Genomic DNA, 22,409 nt, shown 5'->3' with positions numbered 1-22,409 from the left:
TGTATTTGTGTTTTGTGGGAGGAGAGGGTTGTGTACATGAGGCAATTGTAACATTGCCTCAATATTCCCAGGTTCACCAGCTGAGCAGGAGAGGACACTAGCAACTGATCCCTCGACATGCTAGAAGGAATAGACAAAAACTTTAAAAAGATTCTGGGGCGTGGGTGACCGAGAAATGGGGGTTGCCTTTTGGGGTACTATCTATGACAAGAGTGCGTATCAAGGTAATAAGTACTGTAGGAGCAAGTGCTACGTTTAACAGATAGAGAATAGTCTACTTGGAGTCAAGTAGAGATGATCTTTTAATTATAGGATACGCTGATTAGATCAGTAGTATAGTTCGAGGAAGGTAGTTTTAAGGGAAAATTTGAAGAGTGGACTTTAGGTAGCCCGAATAGTTTAAACCTGCTTAACCGCTGCCCTAGTGTGCAACAGTAGCAACTCCGCTCATCGGCTAAATCAGGCTAAATCGCTAAAGCGTGCTTTATAGCAGGGGCTGGAAAGACAGGAAATGACACAAATTGGCCAACAAACCACAAGTCACTGCCCTAAACCACTCCTCGAGGACAAATAAAGGAGTTATGGAAATGACCCTAGTGGCCAATAAAACTACAGTTTCAAGTCAGTAACCACCTCTCCGGGGCAGGGAAGCTGCTCAATGTTAGTCACTGCCACTGATAAACACAGAGACCCTCCTTCAGCCCAAGCAAAATGGCCTCACAGAAACTTTCAAACAGTTCAGGAACAGCAAGCCTGTAACTGAACTTTTAACTCTCAGAAAAGTGGGAAAAAGCAAGATTTTTTTTTGTTTTTGTTTTACAGAGATAGCAGAGGTTCACAAGTAATATCAAGTTATAACAGTGCAGTAAATGACCCCACACAAGAGTGCTAGGTCAAGGACAGAAAATATGCAAGTTTTAAGAAAACGATTTAAAATTAAGTGCAAACAGGAAATTCAGCAAACAGCTTTTGGTTGTGCTCTAAATACAGCTACTAATACAGAAATCAAGTTTAACAAGCCAGAAAATGCTCAAGCTAGGCAGCTATGCAGAAAAACTTAGCAAATAAACAGAGAAAAATACTTAAAATCTCAAAAGTGGCTCCTTCTTCTCTCAGCGTTTTTCCTCTTGGAGGGTGCTTCACCAACAGCCAACAAGCCTGAAAAGACGCTCAAACCACGAGGCAACTAGGTTTTAAGAGAGGAAGATGAAGGAGTTATGGAAATGACCCCTAGTGGCCAATAAAACTACAGTTTCAAGTCAGTAACCACCTCTCCGGGCGGGGAAGCTGCTCAATGTTAGTCACTGCCACTGATAAACACAGAGACCCTCCTTCAGCCCAAGCAAAAATGGCCTCACAGAAACTTTCAAACAGTTCAGGAACAGCAAGCCTGTAACTGAACTTTTAACTCTCAGAAAAGTGGGGAAAAAGCAAGATTTTTTTTTGTTTTTGTTTTTTACAGAGATAGCAGAGGTTCACAAGTAATATCAAGTTATAACAGTGCAGTAAATGACCCCACACAAGAGTGCTAGGTCAAGGACAGAAAATATGCAAGTTTTAAGAAAAAACGATTTAAAATTAAGTGCAAACAGGAAATTCAGCAAACAGCTTTTGGTTGTGCTCTAAATACAGCTACTAATACAGAAATCAAGTTTAACAAGCCAGAAAATGCTCAAGCTAGGCAGCTATGTAAAAAACTTTGCAAATAAACAGAGAAAAAATACTTAAAATCTCAAAAGTGGCTCCCTTCTTCTCTCAGCGTTCCTTCCTCTTGGAGGGTGCTTCACCAACAGCCAACAAGCCTGAAAAGACGCTCAAACCACGAGGCAACTAGGTTTTAAGAGAGGAAGATGAAGGAGTTATGGAAATGACCCCTAGTGGCCAATAAAACTACAGTTTCAAGTCAGTAACCACCTCTCCGGGGCAGGGAAGCTGCTCAATGTTAGTCACTGCCACTGATAAACACAGAGACCCTCCTTCAGCCCAAGCAAAATGGCCTCACAGAAACTTTCAAACAGTTCAGGAACAGCAAGCCTGTAACTGAACTTTTTAACTCTCAGAAAAGTGGGAAAAAGCAAGATTTTTTTTTTGTTTTGTTTTTACAGAGATAGCAGAGGTTCACAAGTAATATCAAGTTATAACAGTGCAGTAAATGACCCCACACAAGAGTGCTAGGTCAAGGACAGAAAATATGCAAGTTTTAAGAAAAACGATTTAAAATTAAGTGCAAACAGGAAATTCAGCAAACAGCTTTTGGTTGTGCTCTAAATACAGCTACTAATACAGAAATCAAGTTTAACAAGCCAGAAAATGCTCAAGCTAGGCAGCTATGCAGAAAAACTTAGCAAATAAACAGAGAAAAATACTTAAAATCTCAAAGTGGCTCCTTCTTCTCTCAGCTGCTTCCTCTTGGAGGGTGCTTCACCAACAGCCAACAAGCCTGAAAGACGCTCAAACCACGAGGCAACTAGGTTTTAAGAGAGGAAGATGAAGGAGTTATGGAAATGACCCCTAGTGGCCAATAAAACTACAGTTTCAAGTCAGTAACCACCTCTCCGGGGGGCAGGGAAGCTGCTCAATGTTAGTCACTGCCACTGATAAACACAGAGACCCTCCTTCAGCCCAAGCAAAAATGGCCTCACAGAAACTTTCAAACAGTTCAGGAACAGCAAGCCTGTAACTGAACTTTAACTCTCAGAAAAGTGGGAAAAAGCAAGATTTTTTTTTTGTTTTTGTTTTTTACAGAGATAGCAGAGGTTCACAAGTAATATCAAGTTATAACAGTGCAGTAAATGACTGGCAGACCAGTGCATTCATGGCAAATGGAACCCGAGACAGATACACCTGCATATCATCCAAAAAGAAATGTTAGCTGTACAGAATTCCCTGACAGCCTTCAAAGACCGCATTCTTCCAGGGCAGTTATTGGTAAAGACAGGCAACACCACAGTTATGTGGTACATAAACGGGGGGGGACCCACTCGTACCCTTTCTGCAGACTAGCCATGGCTCTGTGGAACACAGCCTTGAGCTACCAAGTGCACCTGCAAGCTCAATTCCTGCCAGGAAAGCTAAATTCACTGGCAGATGACCTAAGCAGAAATCTCATGGACCCACACAAATGGAAACTGGAACCAAAAATATTCAACCTCTTAAGTAACAAATGGGGGACTTCAGAGGTGGACCTGTTTGCCTTCCCTCAGAACTACCAGTTGGACTAATTCTGCACAAGGACTTCCTGTAGTCAGGCCTGGAAAGTGGATGCCCTGTCCTTTACCTGGGAAAGCTTCTCAGTTTATGCCTTTCCCATTTGCCTCTCCTCTCGAAGGTTCTGCAAAAGATCAAACAGGACAAGCCAAGGACAATACTAATTGCACCAGACTAGCCACACCAGCACTGGTACCCCCTCTTGCGCAGTATGACACTACTGGAACCATGGCACCTGCCTCAGAACCCCTTCTCTGCTGTCCCAGCAGGCAGGCCAGATTCTGCATCCTCAGCTTCAAACCCTGAACATTGCAGCCTGGCTAATTCCTTGAGCTCTCCAATAGCATCCTTCAGTAAGCAGGTGCTAGATGTCATTCTGGAAGCAAGAAGACCTAGTACTAGAAAATCCTATACTGAAAAGTGGAAAAATACTGTTCCTGGAGCCAGACTCAGGGGGGTGGGCACAACGGTTCCCAGCTTACCGCATATCCTTCAGTACTTAACAGAAATGCTCCACAAGGGCTTATCCTTCTCGTCAATTAAAATTCATGCCTCTGCCATTTCAGCACATTATAATACTGAGCCACCCCTCTTTTCTCACCCCCTTCTAAATCAATTCCTTAGAGGGGCCAAAAACTTAAGACCCCCCCCCCAGGAGAGCCCCTACTCCAGCCTGGGACGTTAACTTTGTATTGGGAAAGCTCACTCTCCCTCCCTTTGAGCCAGCTGCAACTGCAGAGTTGAAATTCCTTTCTTGGAACACAGCCTTCCTTCTAGCCATCACTTCAGCAAGAAGAGTGTCTGAATTACAGGCCCTCATGGCAGTGGAGCCCTTCATTATCTTCCATGCAGTCAGTGTTTCCCCTCGGGACCAATCCTTCCTTTATGCCCAAGGTGGTGTCTAGTGTGGCCCTAAATCAGTCCATTCATTTGCCTATTTTTCCCGAATCCACAAAACAAAGGAGAACGAGTACTGCACTCTCTGGATGTGCACAGACAACTTAGATTTTATTTGGACAGGATTAACTCTCTCAGAAAATCTGAACAGCTGCTAGTTGGCTTTGCTGCAGGGGCAGAGGGGAAGGTCATTTCAAAGCAAACCATTTCTAAATGGATAGCCCATTGCATTCATTTCTGCTATAAGCAACATGGAAAACCTATCCCACAGGGTGTAAGATCACATTCCACCAGGGCTGCATCTACCTCTACAGCCTTTCTCAGAGAAGTCCCTACCAGGGGCATCCTAGAAGCTGCTACCTGGAACTCTGTACATACCTTCACCAAGCTTTACCACATGCCTTTTTCTCTCTAAATCCAGAGCTGGTTTTGCCATTTCAGTCTTGCAGGGCTTAATAACTGGCCCTAATGCTCTCTAACGTCCTCCACCCTTCCTTAGCTTTGGGAATCAACCCAAATGTGATGACTGCAGCAGTGAAACACAAAGAACATAGTACAGTTGTGTACATTTAACATAAATGTAGATGTGTGAGTGTATTCACTGTTGCAGTCCTGGTTACCCTCCCTCCAGCCCCCTGACTTCTCTTGGCTCTTCCTTTCCTTTTGTTTGGTGTATTTAAGTTTTTCTGGTGTATTTGCTTTTTGATGGAGGTGTACCATAACATATAATTGCTTCCCATTGTGGGGGCACCTGACATCTGGGGCAAGAAAAACTGATGGTGTCGGCTGCATGTTTTATACCCCTGATGACCTGACGTAATGGAAGAAGAGAGAGCATCTGATGCAGGATTCCAAGACTCTGGTATTCAGGCTGGTTGAGGGCTACCTGCAGGCAGATAACCCAAATGTGGTGACTGCAATAGTGAATACACTAGTGAATACACTGGAACATCTGCATTTATGGTAAGTGTACACAACTGTACTTTTTCGGTACTGGTGATGGTGATGACTTACAGTGCTGTGTAACGGCAAGAAAACAAGCAGTGCTTGGCCAGGCCGCTCTTGTCCTCTTCCTTCACATAGACACCATAGAAAAAGAGGAGACACACTCAGGGGGAGGCCCCTCCTTCACCTACGGTGTGATGTACAGGCTAAAGCTCTGACTGTCCCCCAAGCAGCCCGAGTTCTGTTAGTGGCCTAGGTTTCTGAGTTGTTGGCATGGAAGCATGGGCATCACCATCTGTGGAGGAGGGAGGTACATGTGCTCAGGGCACACTGATGTGACATGATTTCCCTTTTGGAGTCGTGTAAACAACTGCAGAATGTTACCTGAGTGTGAATGGGGCATCCTGCTGCTGTCAGCCCATTGGTGAAGAGAGAGGTGGTTCATGTATGACACCCATTGTATGTCCCACCCTCAAGGTGCTAGTGGTTGTGCACAGTGGGCAGGAGAAGTAAGAGAAACACTCCCTGTCAGCATTACGTTCCTGCCGTAAGGTCCACAGTCTCCTCTCCTGTAAATGGTGTGCATATAGCCTGGAGGAGGCTAAGTCAGGCCTGATAGACCTGGTAGACGAAGAGATGGATGGGGAACAGCTGGTGGTCAACTTTGGGGCTGCCATTCATACTGACGTTTCTTTTTCTGTGGCCTTTCCTCAGCCTAGTTTGACTGGTTGGCTTTGGTAAAGGAGGGTTCAGAGAGTGTGCCCATGGTAGAGTCTTTTGCTGTGGAATGAGAGTTGCAGAATAGAGTTGCCGGCACGGGATGCGAGATGTAGAGTTGCCGGCATGGGATGCGAGATGTAGAGTTGCCGGCACGGGATGCGAGATGTAGAGTTGCCGGCACGGGATGCGAGATGTAGAGTTGCCAGCACGGGATGCGAGATGTAGAGTTGCCGCACGAGATGTAGAGTTGCCGGCACGGGATGCGAGATGTAGAGTTGCCAGCACGGGATGCGAGATGTAGAGTTGCCGGCACGGGATGCGAGATGTAGAGTTGCCGGCACGGGATGCGAGATGTAGAGTTGCCGGCACGGGATGCGAGATGTAGAGTTGCCGGCACGGGATGCGAGATGTAGAGTTGCCGGCACGGGATGCAAGATGTAGAGTTGCCGGCATGGGATGCGAGATGTAGAGTTACAGATACAGGGTTGCCAGTCTAGCGGCATGGATAAATGACACACTTGCAGGCCTACCATCATCCTTATACATAAGGCTTGCCTGGCCTGACTGTGCTTATTCACAGTTCCGGAATATAGTGTGAGCCTGCCACAGTTCACCTTTAGTATCTGTATCTCAGGGTTTACTGTTTGGCTATCTAGGAGACTAACCAATGGAGGTCTTTATATTAATAGTGGAGGTCTTTATATTAAAAATGGAGGTCTTTATATTAATAATAGAGATCTTTATATTAATAATAGAGATTTTTATATTAATAATAGAGATCTTTATATTAATAATTAATAGTAGAGATCTTTATATTAATAATGGAGATCTTTATATTAAAAATGGAGACCTTTATATTAAAAATGGAGACCTTTATATTAAAAATGGAGATCTTTATATTAATAATGGAGATCTTTATTTTAATAATGGAGAGCTTTATATTTTTGTTAACATCGTGGTGTATTACGCATACCTGGACTGAGCCTGAAAACATTCCATCTGGATTAGTTTTCTAACCCACTTAGTCATAAACAAGTTGCTGCATTTTAATTTGGAACATGAGTATATATAAATAAATGCAGAAGAAAACAAGCCCTAATAACAGTTCCATTGCTTTTGTCTTGAATCACACACATTTTTAACCAGTATCATTTGCTCTTGTAGTACATAAGTTGCTCAGTTCCTGTCTTTCTTACGTTTGATTCCTCCTGATGAACGTTATTCTGTATGCATTGTTCTTACAAATTCTATTTATTTCTGTCAACATTTGTCCTTCCATTTTTAATGATCACACTCCCAGTTCTTTTATCTCATTTATAGTATTCAGTACTTTAAATACAGCTGGTTTCGATCTTAATTTCAATTTTCTAGTAACTGTTTTTTTGCTAGTCAGTAACAGTTAAGTAAGACCTTTACTGTGTCCTACATCTCATCTCAGAATAATAATTTCCTTATAACCCTTTCTTACCCTCGAAGGGAATTTTGGAAATCTTCTAAGTCTTTAGGGTTTCAGTTACCTCTGTCTCTCTCTACCCTGCCACACCACCAGGATTTGATGTCTACTTGAAGAAAAATTTTCTGAAGTCTGTTTGAGTGATAAAAAAAATACCCGTGCAAACAGTTCCATGTAAAAATTGGAAACCTTTTGAACTTTCGCATGCTTGGGAGTCTTGCATCTTCCCATTTCTTCCTTTGTAAATTGCCTCTCCCAATCTTTTCTTTCCCCTCTGATTGACTCTTATAGTTACCAAACATTCTTTTATATTCTCCGTCAGTTATCCCTTTTTAAAAGCATCTTCTGTTCTAGACTCAACTAAAAAACACTACCAGAGCTAGTATTTCATTGAACACCCCAGTATCCTTTTATCTTTTATTATTTCCTTGGAGTGACCGAGCTAGTATTTCACTGAACACCCCAGTATCCCTTTATCTTTTATTATTCCCGTATAGTGACAGAGCTAGTATTTCACTGAATACCCCAGTATCCTTTATCTTTTATTATTTCCTTGGAGTGACAGAGCTAGTATTTCACTGAACACCCCAGTATCCTTTTATCTTTTATTATTCCTGTATAGTGACAGAACTAGTATTTCACTGAACACCCCAGTATCCCTTTATCTTTTATTATTTCCTTGGTGTGACAGAGCTAGTATTTCACTGAACACCCCAGTATCCTTTTATCTTTTATTATTCCCGTATAGTGACAGAGCTAGTATTTCACTGAACACCCCAGTATCCTTTTATCTTTTATTATTCCCGTATAGTGACAGAGCTAGTATTTCATTGAACACCCCAGTATCCCTTTATCTTTTATTATTCCCGTATAGTGACAGAGCTAGTATTTCACTGAACACCCCAGTATCCTTTTATCTTTTATTATTCCCGTATAGTGACAGAGCTAGTATTTCACTGAACACCCCAGTATCCTTTTATCTTTTATTATTCCCGTATAGTGACAGAGCTAGTATTTCACTGAACACCCCAGTATCCCTTTATCTTTTATTATTTCCTTGGAGTGACAGAGCTAGTATTTCACTGAACACCCCAGTATCCCTTTATCTTTTATTATTCCCGTATAGTGACAGAGCTAGTATTTCACTGAACACCCCAGTATCCTTTTATCTTTTATTATTCCCGTATAGTGACAGAGCTAGTATTTCATTGAACACCCCAGTATCCTTTTATCTTTTATTATTCCCGTATAGTGACAGAGCTAGTATTTCACTGAACACCCCAGTATCCTTTTATCTTTTATTATTCCCGTATAGTGACAGAGCTAGTATTTCACTGAACACCCCAGTATCCTTTTATCTTTTATTATTCCCATATAGTGACAGAGCTAGTATTTCATTGAACACCCCAGTATCCCTTTATCTTTTATTATTCCCGTATAGTGACAGAGCTAGTGTTTCATTGAACACCCCAGTATCCCTTTATCTTTTATTATTCCCGTATAGTGACAGAGCTAGTATTTCACTGAACACCCCAGTATCCTTTTATCTTTTATTATTCCCGTATAGTGACAGAGCTAGTATTTCACTGAACACCCCAGTATCCTTTTATCTTTTATTATTCCCGTATAGTGACAGAGCTAGTATTTCACTGAACACCCCAGTATCCCTTTATCTTTTATTATTTCCTTGGAGTGACAGAGCTAGTATTTCACTGAACACCCCAGTATCCCTTTATCTTTTATTATTCCCGTATAGTGACAGAGCTAGTATTTCACTGAACACCCCAGTATCCTTTTATCTTTTATTATTCCCGTATAGTGACAGAGCTAGTATTTCATTGAACACCCCAGTATCCTTTTATCTTTTATTATTCCCGTATAGTGACATAGCTAGTATTTCACTGAACACCCCAGTATCCTTTTATCTTTTATTATTCCCGTATAGTGACAGAGCTAGTATTTCACTGAACACCCCATTATCCCTTTATCTTTTATTATTCCCGTATAGTGACAGAGCTAGTATTTCACTGAACACCCCAGTATCCTTTTATCTTTTATTATTCCCGTATAGTGACAGAGCTAGTATTTCACTGAACACCCCAGTATCCCTTTATCTTTTATTATTCCCGTATAGTGACAGAGCTAGTGTTTCATTGAACACCCCAGTATCCTTTTATCTTTTATTATTCCCGTATAGTGACAGAGCTAGTATTTCATTGAACACCCCAGTATCCTTTTATCTTTTATTATTCCCGTATAGTGACAGAGCTAGTATTTCACTGAACACCCCAGTATCCTTTTATCTTTTATTATTCCCGTATAGTGACAGAACTAGTATTTCACTGAACACCCCAGTATCCTTTTATCTTTTATTATTCCCGTATAGTGACAGAGCTAGTATTTCACTGAACACCCCAGTATCCTTTTATCTTTTATTATTCCCGTATAGTGACAGAGCTAGTATTTCACTGAACACCCCAGTATCCTTTTATCTTTTATTATTCCCGTATAGTGACAGAGCTAGTATTTCACTGAACACCCCAGTATCCTTTTATCTTTTATTATTCCCGTATAGTGACAGAGCTAGTATTTCACTGAACACCCCAGTATCCTTTTATCTTTTATTATTCCCGTATAGTGACAGAGCTAGTGTTTCATTGAACACCCCAGTATCCCTTTATCTTTTATTCCCTTATAGTGACAGAGCTAGTGTTTCATTGAACACCCCAGTATCCTTTTATCTTTTATTATTTCCTTGGAGTGACAGAGCTAGTATTTCATTGAACACCCCAGTATCCTTTTATCTTTTATTCCCTTATAGTGACAGAGCTAGTGTTTCATTGAACACCCCAGTATCCCTTTATCTTTTATTATTCCCGTATAGTGACAGAGCTAGTATTTCACTGAATACCCCAGTATCCTTTATCTTTTATTATTCCCGTATAGTGACAGAGCTAGTATTTCACTGAACACCCCAGTATCCCTTTATCTTTTATTATTCCCGTATAGTGACAGAGCTAGTATTTCACTGAACACCCCAGTATCCTTTTATCTTTTATTATTCCCGTATAGTGACAGAGCTAGTATTTCACTGAACACCCCAGTATCCTTTTATCTTTTATTATTCCCGTATAGTGACAGAGCTAGTATTTCACTGAACACACCAGTATCCTATTATCTTTTATTATTCCCGTATAGTGACAGAGCTAGTATTTCACTGAACACCCCAGTATCCTTTTATCTTTTATTATTCCCGTATAGTGACAGAGCTAGTATTTCACTGAACACCCCATTATCTTTTATTATTCCCGTATAGTGACAGAGCTAGTGTTTCATTGAACACCCCAGTATCCCTTTATCTTTTATTATTCCCGTATAGTGACAGAGCTAGTATTTCACTGAACACCCCAGTATCCCTTTATCTTTTATTATTCCCGTATAGTGACAGAGCTAGTATTTCATTGAACACCCCAGTATCCCTTTATCTTTTACTATTCCCGTATAGTGACAGAGCTAGTATTTCATTGAACACCCCAGTATCCCTTTATCTTTTATTATTCCCGTATAGTGACAGAGCTAGTATTTCACTGAACACCCCAGTATCCCTTTATCTTTTATTATTCCCGTATAGTGACAGAGCTAGTATTTCACTGAACACCCCAGTACCCCTTTATCTTTTATTATTTCCTTGAAGTGACAGAGCTAGTATTTCATTGAACACCCCAGTATCCCTTTATCTTTTATTCCCTTATAGTGACTGAGCTAGTGTTTCATTGAACACCCCAGTATCCTTTTATCTTTTATTATTCCCCTGTAGTAACAGAGCTAGTGTTTCATTGAACACCCCAGTATCCCTTTATCTTTTATTATTTCCTTGGAGTGACAGAGCTAGTATTTCACTGAACACCCCAGTATCCTTTTATCTTTTATTATTCCCGTATAGTGACAGAGCTAGTATTTCACTGAACACCCCAGTATCCTTTTATCTTTTATTATTCCCGTATAGTGACAGAGCTAGTGTTTCATTGAACACCCCAGTATCCTTTTATCTTTTATTATTCCCGTATAGTGACAGAGCTAGTATTTCACTGAACACCCCAGTATCCCTTTATCTTTTATTATTCCCGTATAGTGACAGAGCTAGTATTTCACTGAACACCCCAGTATCCCTTTATCTTTTATTATTCCCGTATAGTGACAGAGCTAGTATTTCATTGGAACACCCCAGTATCCCTTTATCTTTTATTATTCCATTGTAGTGAAGCCAGTCTCCAACCTGCAGTCCAAACTTCTGTTTTAGCCCCATCCCATTCTGTTTGGTTTCCTTCTTGAGGTATTTAAACTCCATACCTTGGTTGCTTTAGTTTCCTCCACCATATTTTTCTCCTTCCGTTTACATATGTATCCCTGCTATCAGACATACCTCTTGGTAAACTCTTCTTTCTCCAGTGTTCATCGTGTTTCACTGTTGCAGTCATTACACTTGGGTTATCCTGCTGGCAGGCAGCAGGATAACCCAAGTGTAATGACTGCAACAGTGAATACACTCGAACATCTACATTTATGGTAGGTACACGACTGTACTTTCCTGCACTGGCTTAGTTCCTATAATACTTTCTGTTACTTTATAAATATAATCTAATATTCTGTATAATAATTTTCATAATGACTTGAATTTAAAGTCATAGTATCTGCTTTTCTCTTAAACTCCCCATCCCCCATTTCATTATATTCTGTTTTTATTAAATACTCCTTTTTAAACCTTAAACCTTTTCAATTTACTTTACACTGGTAGCAGACTTTCCCGTTTATTAAAGTCATCAGCTCTTTAACTGATAACAGGGAGATAACTACATGTCAACCCCCATGAATTATGGACATGTTATATTATCGGTTGTTTTCATTTAAAGTAAGGATTTATACTGATGCTATTATACATTCCCCAATTAGGATTGTGAAAGCAGTTCTAGAATTTTCATACATGACAACATTTAAAAGCCATAGGGCAGGCTGTATAAACCCCATCCCTGGTCCTGCTTCTGCCTGCAGATACCAGCCTTTAAAAAACTTACCTGAAAATATTCATAACAGGTGTAGACCTCCTAGATATCCAAGGGCTCCAGTTCGGAATTAAAGTTTTGTTACTGAAGCTGGCTTTACCTATCTCTTTGCCAGTTATGTCTACAGGCCTGTAGTTCTCTCTTTGAAGACTTTGATGTTAACCTCCACAGGAATGTCTGAATTGTATGCCATAAGGTATAACGAACTTTATACAGTTAACATGTCCTCTGAATGTATCCCAAATCCCTGTACTATTTCCAGTTTTCTGTCCTTAGAAGGTGAGCAAAGGGAAGGGATTTTGTACTGTGTAGATGTTTAATTGGCTTAGATGTTGCTATGTGTAGTCGACAAAGCAGACAGACCAGCCGTTTGTGTCTTTCATGAAGGTTAAACAGGGTCACCTGTTATGGTATGTACCATTTCCAAGTGGTTAACTAATAGCTTTGTTTTTTACTATGTCATATATTGTCTAGAGAGGTTAGTGCCATATCTTCGTCCTCACTGTGTTACAGTACAGCCTTTTTCTAATTTTCTTTTGAATTTGTTAATGAGGTAGATGGATTGTTTAGAGGACCCTTTTCCTCTACGACCAAGTGCAAAGGCATTCATGTAGAGAGAATCAATACCAAACAAGGTCAGAGGTAAAGGTAACGTGGTACAAATACAAGGTCAGAGGGATACATGCAAAGATAACGTGCTATAAATACAAGGTCAGAGGGATACATGCAAAGATAACGTGGTATAAATACAAGGTCAGAGGGATACATGCAAAGATAACGTGGTATAAATACAAGGTCAGAGGGATACATGCAAAGATAACGTGGTATAAATACAAGGTCAGAGGGATACATGCAAAGATAACGTGGTGTAAATACAAGGTTAGAGGGATACATGCAAAGATAACGTGGTGTAAATACAAGGTTAGAGGGATACATGCAAAGATAACGTGCTATAAATACAAGGTCAGAGGGATACATGCAAAGATAACGTGGTATAAATACAAGGTCAGAGGGATACATGCAAAGATAACGTGGTATAAATACAAGGTCAGAGGGATACATGCAAAGATAACGTGGTGTAAATACAAGGTCAGAGGGATACATGCAAAGATAACGTGGTGTAAATACAAGGTTAGAGGGATACATGCAAAGATAACGTGGTATAAATACAAGGTCAGAGGGATACATGCAAAGATAACGTGGTATAAATACAAGGTCAGAGGGATACATGCAAAGATAACGTGGTGTAAATACAAGGTTAGAGGGATACATGCAAAGATAATGTGGTATAAATACATGGTCAGAGGGATACATGCAAAGATAACGTGGTATAAATACAAGGTCAGAGGGATACATGCAAAGATAACGTGGTGTAAATACAAGGTCAGAGGGATACATGCAAAGATAACGTGGTGTAAATACAAGGTCAGAGGGATACATGCAAAGATAACGTGGTGTAAATACAAGGTTAGAGGGATACATGCAAAGGTAACATGATGTAAATACAGACTTGTCTTGGCTTTAAACGTAGAAGAAAAGTGATGTATGGAAAAAATTATATGCAGTGTGTATAAATATCTATAAAGAAAAACAGAAGCCTGGGTAGTTTCCATGCAGTATTAGGTTATGCTTAGATTAGGACTGCATGTTGTTAAAAGTGATGATAACCTAGATTAAGAAAGCACATATACCTCAGCAGAAAGAATAGTATGCTAGAATTAAGGTGAGTTAACAAACATTTATGAGTTTTACTTGAGTGTCTTAGTATGTGTGAAGCTGTGATGTAGTTATCCATCCACACTTTTTTAAACATTTATAGACCGAGTATTCACTGCAGTGATGGGGTAGGTTTTGCTGCTGCATTAATATTACAGATGAAAGACAGATACCTGTGTAGCACGTAAGTGTTATCCTTAGTGATGTGCACGCACGGACATGAGGTAATTCACTGTATCAACAGGTGTACAAGTGATGGCATCATTGCTGCAGGATATGGCCTTTGGTGCCCTGTCCATAATTGACAACGATGCCTGCTTTACATATTTGGGTCTGAGAGTTATCACACATATTCCTGAAATCTTCTCACTAGTCTGCATGCCTGACTGCCATCTAGAGGTAGATTTATTTATTTTATTATTTATTTATTTACCGAGAAATTCCGACTGGACGCAGGTCCTTTTTCAGCGGATTCCCGTGGAGCAAAGCTCCACACAATGTACATAATAGAGATACAAAGTTGCAGCAATAGTAAACAACATTACATGTTGTTGGCTTTAATACAATAACAAGATATTGATTATCAACAGTGTACACAGAAAATATCGCAAGTTAAGATAGTTTCTTATCATTTAGAATATTAGTAACAAAGTTGTCGGACAAGATGTTAAAGTATGTGAAGACAACTAGCTATTTCTGACTGTGGTTAGTAGTGGCGGTAGTATAGTTGGGTTAAGAGTCTAAGTGGGGGGGTAAGGGTGGGGGTGTTAGTCTGGATTAGAACAAGGACAAAGCCAGTGCAAATTTAAGTGGAATTTGAGCGCAGTCTTGAAAAGGCTGCTGGAAGGTAGAGTCGTTATAGAGGGTGGAAGATTGTTCCAAAGTTTAGATCTGGTACATGAAAATATGGCTTCTCCTGCTGCGTTTTTGGGTTTGCTAACAGTGAGTTGATTTTTGTTGCTTGATCTTAGGGGCCTAGTGGGGTGATAGGGTTGGAGAAGGTTTTGAGAATGATCAATAACACGTTTTGTGGCTGTGGTTGTGGTTTAATATTCATTACATGAAAGTAGTAGCAGATGAATCCTAAACGACTTGTGTTTATTTTATATTTAAAATGTTTGTATTTGTTGGTGTGGTTAGCAGCTTTTCTTCACCTTCATTTGCCGTTAGAGCATTTGCAGGTATATTCTCTTGGCCATAATCTTCAGTTTCAGGAAAAAAAAAAGTACAGGAATTGTTGAAATTAACTGGCCTGCCATGCAGTGGTCATGTCTTGAGATTATAATCTCACTATCTGGGGGGGGGGGGTGACATCCAACTGGTGATGAATATAACCAAGGACCAGTGCCTTCCTTCCAGAAATATTTACGGTACACTTCTGACAGTCGTGCAGCAATGATCCCAAAGTTCATGCATTTTCTCTTAAGGTGAGTTATCATACAGCTGCAGTGTGGCGGTACTTCCTAAGGCAGTTCTTAATGTTAGGCGATGTTTAGAAGACTTTAAAGTTAATAATCTTATTTCTCTTGTACAAGCTGTTTTCATGTACTTGTTTACTCTTTTGACAAGGCCGTATCATTGCTGGTGTATTTTTTTTTATTGCTTTTGTTGACCGGGGTAGTCATGTTGGGCTGTGGTAACTTCTTTTTAGTAAGATGTCCAGAGAGAAAGTCTCCAGTAACAAAGCTAGCAATTTTTATGCAAGACAGAAAAATGTAACTTTACTTCATTTTTCTTTATTGTGATGTCATCATGTTTGGAATGGTCTTATTGCTACTTCATTTTCTTTATTGTGATGTCATCATGTTTGGTATGGGCTTATTGCGTTTTTTTTTTTTAATAGGTTCATAGGTAGGTACTAGGCTATCTGCCCAAAGGCCGGAATGTATTGGCTTTCACCGCCCTCTTAGATTAGTTCCCAGAGCCATTGAAGTGATCTCCGGGGTAAACTTCCTGTTTCCCATCCACTCGTCAAGGTTTCTCTTGAAGAGGGTTAGCGTGGAGCTCTGCCTAATGTGGATTGGAATCTTGTTCCAGAACATGGGAAGTCTCTGGGACAGGAATCTATCCCTCCAGCATATCCTATTTATTGTTGTGGTGAGGTTAGATCCCTCGAGGGGATATGGTTTTCTTTAGATGGAGCATGTCCATCAATTCTGGGTGGGATATGGCCTTGTATGTCAGGCAGAGATCACCTCCGAGTATGCGATATGAACCCGAGTACAGCTGGAGTTTCTTCATTTGAGCTGCATATGGCATCTCCTTGAGGCCAGTGATCCTTTTGGTGAGGTACTTCTGTGGTCTTTCCAGTTGTTGCAGGTGTCTTGTAAGGTACATCCCAAATGGGGCATTGCACTCTATGATGGGTCTGATGAGTGATGCGTAGTGGGGCCCAATGACCTTTTTCTATCTGGATGCAAACCCTTTTGTGATTAGGTGGGTCACATAGAAGGATTTTCTAACCACTTTGGCAATGTGATTATCAAAGGAGAGGTTACTATCTGCTTGGGTCCCCAGATCCCTTATTACGTCTTCCATATTTAGGGGGCTGCCACCTATATGATAGTTTGTGGGTACTTTGTTTTTTCCAAAGGGAATGACTATGCACTTTTTGGCATTTAGCTTGAGGCCATGGTTTTGACACCAGGTATCTGTCTCAGTGAGACCCTTTTGGAGGATATCTCTGTCAGCCGGAGTGTCAGTTATAGCCCCTAGTTTGCAGTCGTCTGCGAACTAGGTCAGCCATAGTCCTCCTGTGCTTGCCTGTACCTCTGAGAAGTATATGCCGAACAGGAGGGGTCCTAGGACTGAGCCCTGGGGAACTCCACTTGTAACCGGTTTAGAGTCAGACCTAGCTCCCGCAACTCTTACCATGTGGGTTCTGTCCGTGAGCCAGTTGATGACCCATCTTGTGACGTAGGGGTTTATATTCAGGCTGGTGAACTTGTCTATAATCCCTGAGTGGGGAATGGTGTTGAAGGCCTTTGCGAGGTCTAGGTAGGCTGTGTGGACCACTTTTCCCTCATCTATAGCATTGGTAACGGTCTCAAAGAAGTCCACCAGGTTTAGGAGGCATGAATCCGCCCTTAACAAAGCCGAACTGGGTAGGGTCCAGTGTTTGGAGGTTCCCAATGTCACTGTTAATGAGATCCATGATGATGCGCTCCGTAGCTTTGCAGACCAAGCCAGTCAGGCTTATAGGGCGATAGTTCTCGGGGTCCGTTGTGGCTCCACCTTTGTGGAGCGGAATAACTGTTGCTGTGCGCCACTGTGTGGACACATAGCCTCTGGAGAGGCTGAGTTTAAACAATGTGTTTAGGTGAGGTGTTCGTTCATCTTTGAGCTTGTGTAGGACGCAGCCTGGTATACTGTCCAGTCCCATTGATGCTGTGTTTTTGGCTTTGCAGAGGGCTGTTTTAACCTGAGTGTCTGTGATTTCAGGGGCACTACATTCTTCTGATATAGTTATGGGCCCTTTTGGGGATGAGACGGGGGTGAAGTTTGCACTGAAACTGTCTGCCAGGATGTTGGCTATATCGGTCGGTTCAGTGTATTTTGTGCCATTCTGCACTAACTCCGAGCAGATTTGAGAATTGCCACTTAGATTCTTGACATAGCTAAAAAATGCCTTGTGGTTATCTTTGGAGTCCATGGTAATTTTTCTTTCAAAGCTAGCCTTGGATGATCTTATGATGGAATGTAGTTTTTTTGCAGATACTGATCAGGGATGTCTTCCCTTCTTGGGATTTTACTCTTTTCTGTACTAGTTTCCTCCTTGTATTGTATAGCTTGTTTATGGCAGGGGTCCACCAGACTGGTTTCCTTTTCTTGGAGGAGTGAGTCTTGGTTTTGTTTGGGATAGCACGATCCATGCATTCGTGTAGGTGCCCATAGAGTGCATTAGTAAAGGATTTTGCAGCTTGGACAGCGTTATCCTTTAGCATGGGGACTTTGAAACTTCCCACCTCGGTCTTAAGTAACGTGAAGTTTGCTTTTGAAAAGTTTTTCACGGTGGTTTCTTTGACTGGGGGTGGTGGCGGAATGTGGATATCCAGACTGATTAGTTTACGGTCAGATCTAACCAACAAGGGGTTGACGTCCATTGTGGAACACTGGTCGCCCATGTTGGTGATTACCAGGTCCAATATGTTGTCACCTCTGGTGGGGGTGTTGACCAGTTGATCCAGAGTGTTTGAGTTTATAAATTCTAGGAAATGTTGGGCAAGGGAGTTTGTACTTGAGTAGTTCTCCCAGTTAATGTTTGGGTAATTGAAATCACCCAATAATGTAGGTAAGTGTACTGGGTTTTCTTTATTTAGGGTTCCGTCCATCATAGTGGAGTGTTAATTGGAGAATTAATATTTGTACTAGTAATTCGTTTGTGAAAGTCCTTGCCTCCGAGTAATAGAAGTAACGGCGGTCAACAACGACTTTATAGGTGTTCCAGAGCTTGACAGATTTTCAAATATTGATCATTTGAAAACAACTCCTACTTTATATTAATTAACAGAATAGTAATTTCACTGCTGTTATTAGAGAGTAACCTTTGCCCAAAAAGCTTTAACAAACCAAAGAATAATGATTAGTTTGTATTGGCATTTATGATTAAACCCCTCTTCGTTCGCTTACTTGTTTCTTTCTGCAGATGTACTTGTCTGGAGTAACGAGAGAGTGATAAGCTGGGTGCATTCGATAGGCCTTAAGGAATATGCAAATAACCTGATCGAGAGTGGAATTCACGGCGCACTCATTGCCTTAGATGAAACGTTCGATCATATGGCATTAGGTCTCGCTCTACAAATACCCACACAGAATACACAGGTAACTACACTTACATTTTACTGCTGAGCCATTTTGTTTTAAAGGCTGATACAATTGTCTGTTGTTAGTTTGTTCTGCAATATATAGTTTGCAAAGGTAAGATGTATGTGAAGTAATAAGGTTTGTGAAAGTACTTCATATGCACGAACAGTGGGATATAAAATGAGTGAAGCATTTATTCCTTGTACTTTCACCACCTGTTTGTGACAATACCAACTTTATTATCTTTATTTGTTTATGAAATGGAAACTTCATTATTGGTAGTTTGTCAAGTGCAGAAAATTCTTTGTCTTCGAACACCTACCAATTCCGAGCCCCACAGTGAGAAATGTGTTTTTACTACTACTACTTTTTATGTTTTTATTTGACCTTCTCACCCTGAGTCTCTCTTCTGGCAACAAACTGTGTCCTTTCATTCCCCATCTGTCCTTTGTACTGGGGATGAGTTACAATTGCAGAAGAGTTATCGGATATTCCTCCTGATGCGCTGTGGGATGTTCTTCATCTCACATTGCTGCAGTCCTTACATATGGGTAGTCCGCTGTCCTCGGTCGGCCCGAATACCAAAGTATTAGGCTGACGTCGGTCAAGGCGCTTAAAACTGACATCAGAACGTCAGGGTAAAAAAGCGCATGACCGACGTCATATCCTCAGTCTTTTTTGCCGCATGGTCCGATGCAGAAGCAGCGTTGCAAGTGCCGTTCGGCGTTCTGAAATTTTTCGAGTTCGGAGTTTCAGACCGAATCCAAGTTGACTAAGTACCCCATTGGGGAATATTTTGGTTTTTTCTTGCCTCAGTATATTACCGGATGTCAGAAAAAGTGAATAATTGTATTTCTTGTGGGAAACAGATACCGCATAGGGATTATCATTCTTTGTGCATTCCTTGTTTGGGGCCTGAGCACGGCGTGAAGTTTGCCGCTTTGTGCCAGGTTTAATAAGCGCACTATTGCGAAGGTTGGATTGTGCTAGGCTGGTCTTGAAGCGGTGCAATTATAATATGCCGTCGGATACTCCGCCCGCCCTCGAAGCGCAAAGACAAAGCGGTTAAACCTAGGCAAGATGAGTCGTCCGTCCGGTTCTTTAGAGGCTTCAGTGGAACCGGTGGTTCCGATGGAGGCTTCTCTGGAGTCTCAGGGGGAGACTTTGATTTTGCAGGATGTGGCCTCTCAGGAGGCAGGTCAGGCTGAAGGGGCTTCTCAGGTTTCTGTACTCCCTCCCTTCCCAGGGTGGTTAGACCCTCTCCTTCTATTTCCAAAACTTCTTCCAGAGGCAGGCCAGGTTTAGCTTCTGTTGGTGTCAGTCCTAGTTCTGCAGGGTCTGTGCCTAAGAAGCACATGCTTAAAATGGCAGAAGATTTGATTACTCTGATTAGAGGTTCTTTGCCCCCTCCTGATAAGAGGCCTAGGGTGGAGCCAGAGTTGGGAAGTTTTGAGCAGGCTTCGGATGTTTCAGAGTCTTCGGCTGAAGACTTGCAGGAGTACTCTCCTTATTCTGATTCTGATGCAGATGATTCCACTCCTTCTGCTTCTCCTCCAGAGGATTTTTCTTTTTCAGAGACTCTTCATTCTATGAGGGAACATTTTAAGTGGGAAGGTCAGCCTTTTCTCTGATTCACGGAAAAGGCTTAGGGAATTTTTGTTTTTACCTCAACATAGGCCCTTAGCTATACCCCCTGTTCTGGATGTTGTGCAAGATGTGTTTTCAGAGGCTTCACTTAATCCTGATTCTCTGCCTCCTGCGCCTGTTAAACCAGATGGGTATTACAGGGTGCCTGAGGCTCATAAATATCTCTATAAGAGTCCTAGGGCGGACCCAGAAACTATTAGTCAGGGACCTAAGGGTGTCAGGGCCTCGGTTGTAAATAACCCGATCCCTCTAGATAAAGAGGCCAGGGCTTTGGATAGATGGGGAAAGAAGGTCTATACATCTTCTACCTTAGCAATGAGGGCTTTAAATTGCCAGTTTCATATGTTGAAATATCAAAATTTTCTTCTTTCTCAATTGAAATCTAAGGTGGATGCTCTGGCAGAAGGCATTGAGTGTAAAGAATTACAAGATTTGGTGCATGTCTCTGAACAGGTGGGTAAGCATTCTTTGCAGTGTGGTTTTGATGCTGTGCAGGCCTCTTCTAGGGTGGCTGCCACTGGTTCAGTTCTTCGCAGGCACGCCTGGCTTAAGGATCAGAATTTATCTGACCATGTTAAGACAAGGATTTTGGATGCTCCTTTGCAGTCTGAAGTGTTGTTTGGTCCACCTGTGGAGTCAGTCTTGAAGAAAATGGAGGACAAGGCTAAGTCTATGCAGACTGTTAAAGATTTTTTGCAAGTTCAGCCTCCGAAGTTTAGTAGAAATTGGCCTGCTAAGGGTGGACGATCCTTCTTCTGATTCTCAGTCTAGGGGTAGGTCTAGGCATGGTAGGGGCAGAGCTCAGAGTTCCTTCAGACCTAGAACATGGAGTTCACCTGCACAATCTTGGTGAAGGCAGGGGCCAGTCCTTTCGTAAACAGGCCCAATGACCTACTCTTTCAGCTGCCAGATCCTTCTTGCCTGGCAGCACCTTTGGGAGGACGGTTGGCACTATTCAAGGAAAATTGGATTTTAATTACCCAGGACAAATGGGTATTGGATATCATACACCAAGGTTACAAGTTTTATTTCCATACCTTGCCCCCTTTCAAAGGCATGCCGGACGTTCCTCCTCAGCAAAGACTAGAGGCTCACAAACAGATTTCTCTACTACTTCAAATAAGGGCTATACAACCGGTCCCTCTGCCAGAAGTGGGCCTAGGATTTTATTCTTGCCTGTTTCTAGTACCAAAGAAAGGGAACACGTGGAGACCAATTTTGGATTTATCTATCCTCAACACATATCTGGACATTCCCAAGTTCAAAATGTTGACGTTACAACAGCTTTTACCTCTGCTGGGCAAAGATCACTGGATGGTGACTCTGGATCTCAAGGAAGCTTACCTTCATGTTCCTATCAGGCCCAGTTGCAGGAAGTATCTGCGTTTGGCTGGGACTTTTCATTATCAGTTCTCTGCATTGCCCTTTGGCTTATCTACTGCACCCAGAGTGTTCACGAAGGTTCTGGCCCCAGTGGTAGCTTTCTTCAGGCTAAGAGGAATACAAATCTATCCTTATTTGGACGATTGCCTGATTCTGGCTCAAGGAAAGGACGAACTTCTTCATCATTTACAGTATGTGATGGCAGTGTTAAGATGCCTAGGGTATTCTGTGAACGAAATAAAGTCCAGTCTAGTACCCTCTCAGGATATGTGCTTTCTGGGTGTGAGACTGAATACAGCATCCCAGATGGCCTTTTTGACCCCGGACAAACAAAAGAATCTTTCTCTTTATTTCCATCAGTTGTCTCGTCAGTCCAGGCTGACTGCAAGGACAGTCCTTCAAGCCTTGGGGTTCATGGCATCTTGTATTCTGGTACTTCTCAATGCCAAACTGCATATGAGGAAGCTACAATGGTATCTCAAAAATGTATGGACCAACACTGCCAAGATATGGACACTGTCATTCAGATAATACCTTGCATTCAAAAGGAATTTTTGTGGTGGGCTCAGGAATGTCAC

At 41.6% G+C, this 22,409-nt stretch overlaps 1 protein-coding gene across 1 annotated transcript in view; it reads left to right on the top strand.

Annotated features, from left to right (window-relative positions):
• The window catches only part of PPFIA1 (PTPRF interacting protein alpha 1), a 2,891,353-nt gene that overhangs the window by 2,507,712 nt on the left and 361,232 nt on the right, over nt 1–22,409 (top strand). Inside the window, exon 28 of the mRNA XM_044082514.1 lies at nt 18,644–18,819. Within this exon, the coding sequence (XP_043938449.1) occupies nt 18,644–18,819 (176 nt within the window). The remainder of the gene's footprint in view (nt 1–18,643; nt 18,820–22,409) is intronic.

This window comes from Protopterus annectens, chromosome 9.part0 (assembly GCF_019279795.1).
Source record: "Protopterus annectens isolate FY-2018-M chromosome 9.part0, PAN1.0, whole genome shotgun sequence".
In the NCBI taxonomy this organism is placed as follows: domain Eukaryota; kingdom Metazoa; phylum Chordata; order Ceratodontiformes; family Protopteridae; genus Protopterus; species Protopterus annectens.
Note: the sequence above shows the minus strand (reverse complement) of the source record. Positions and strands in the feature narration are given on the sequence as shown.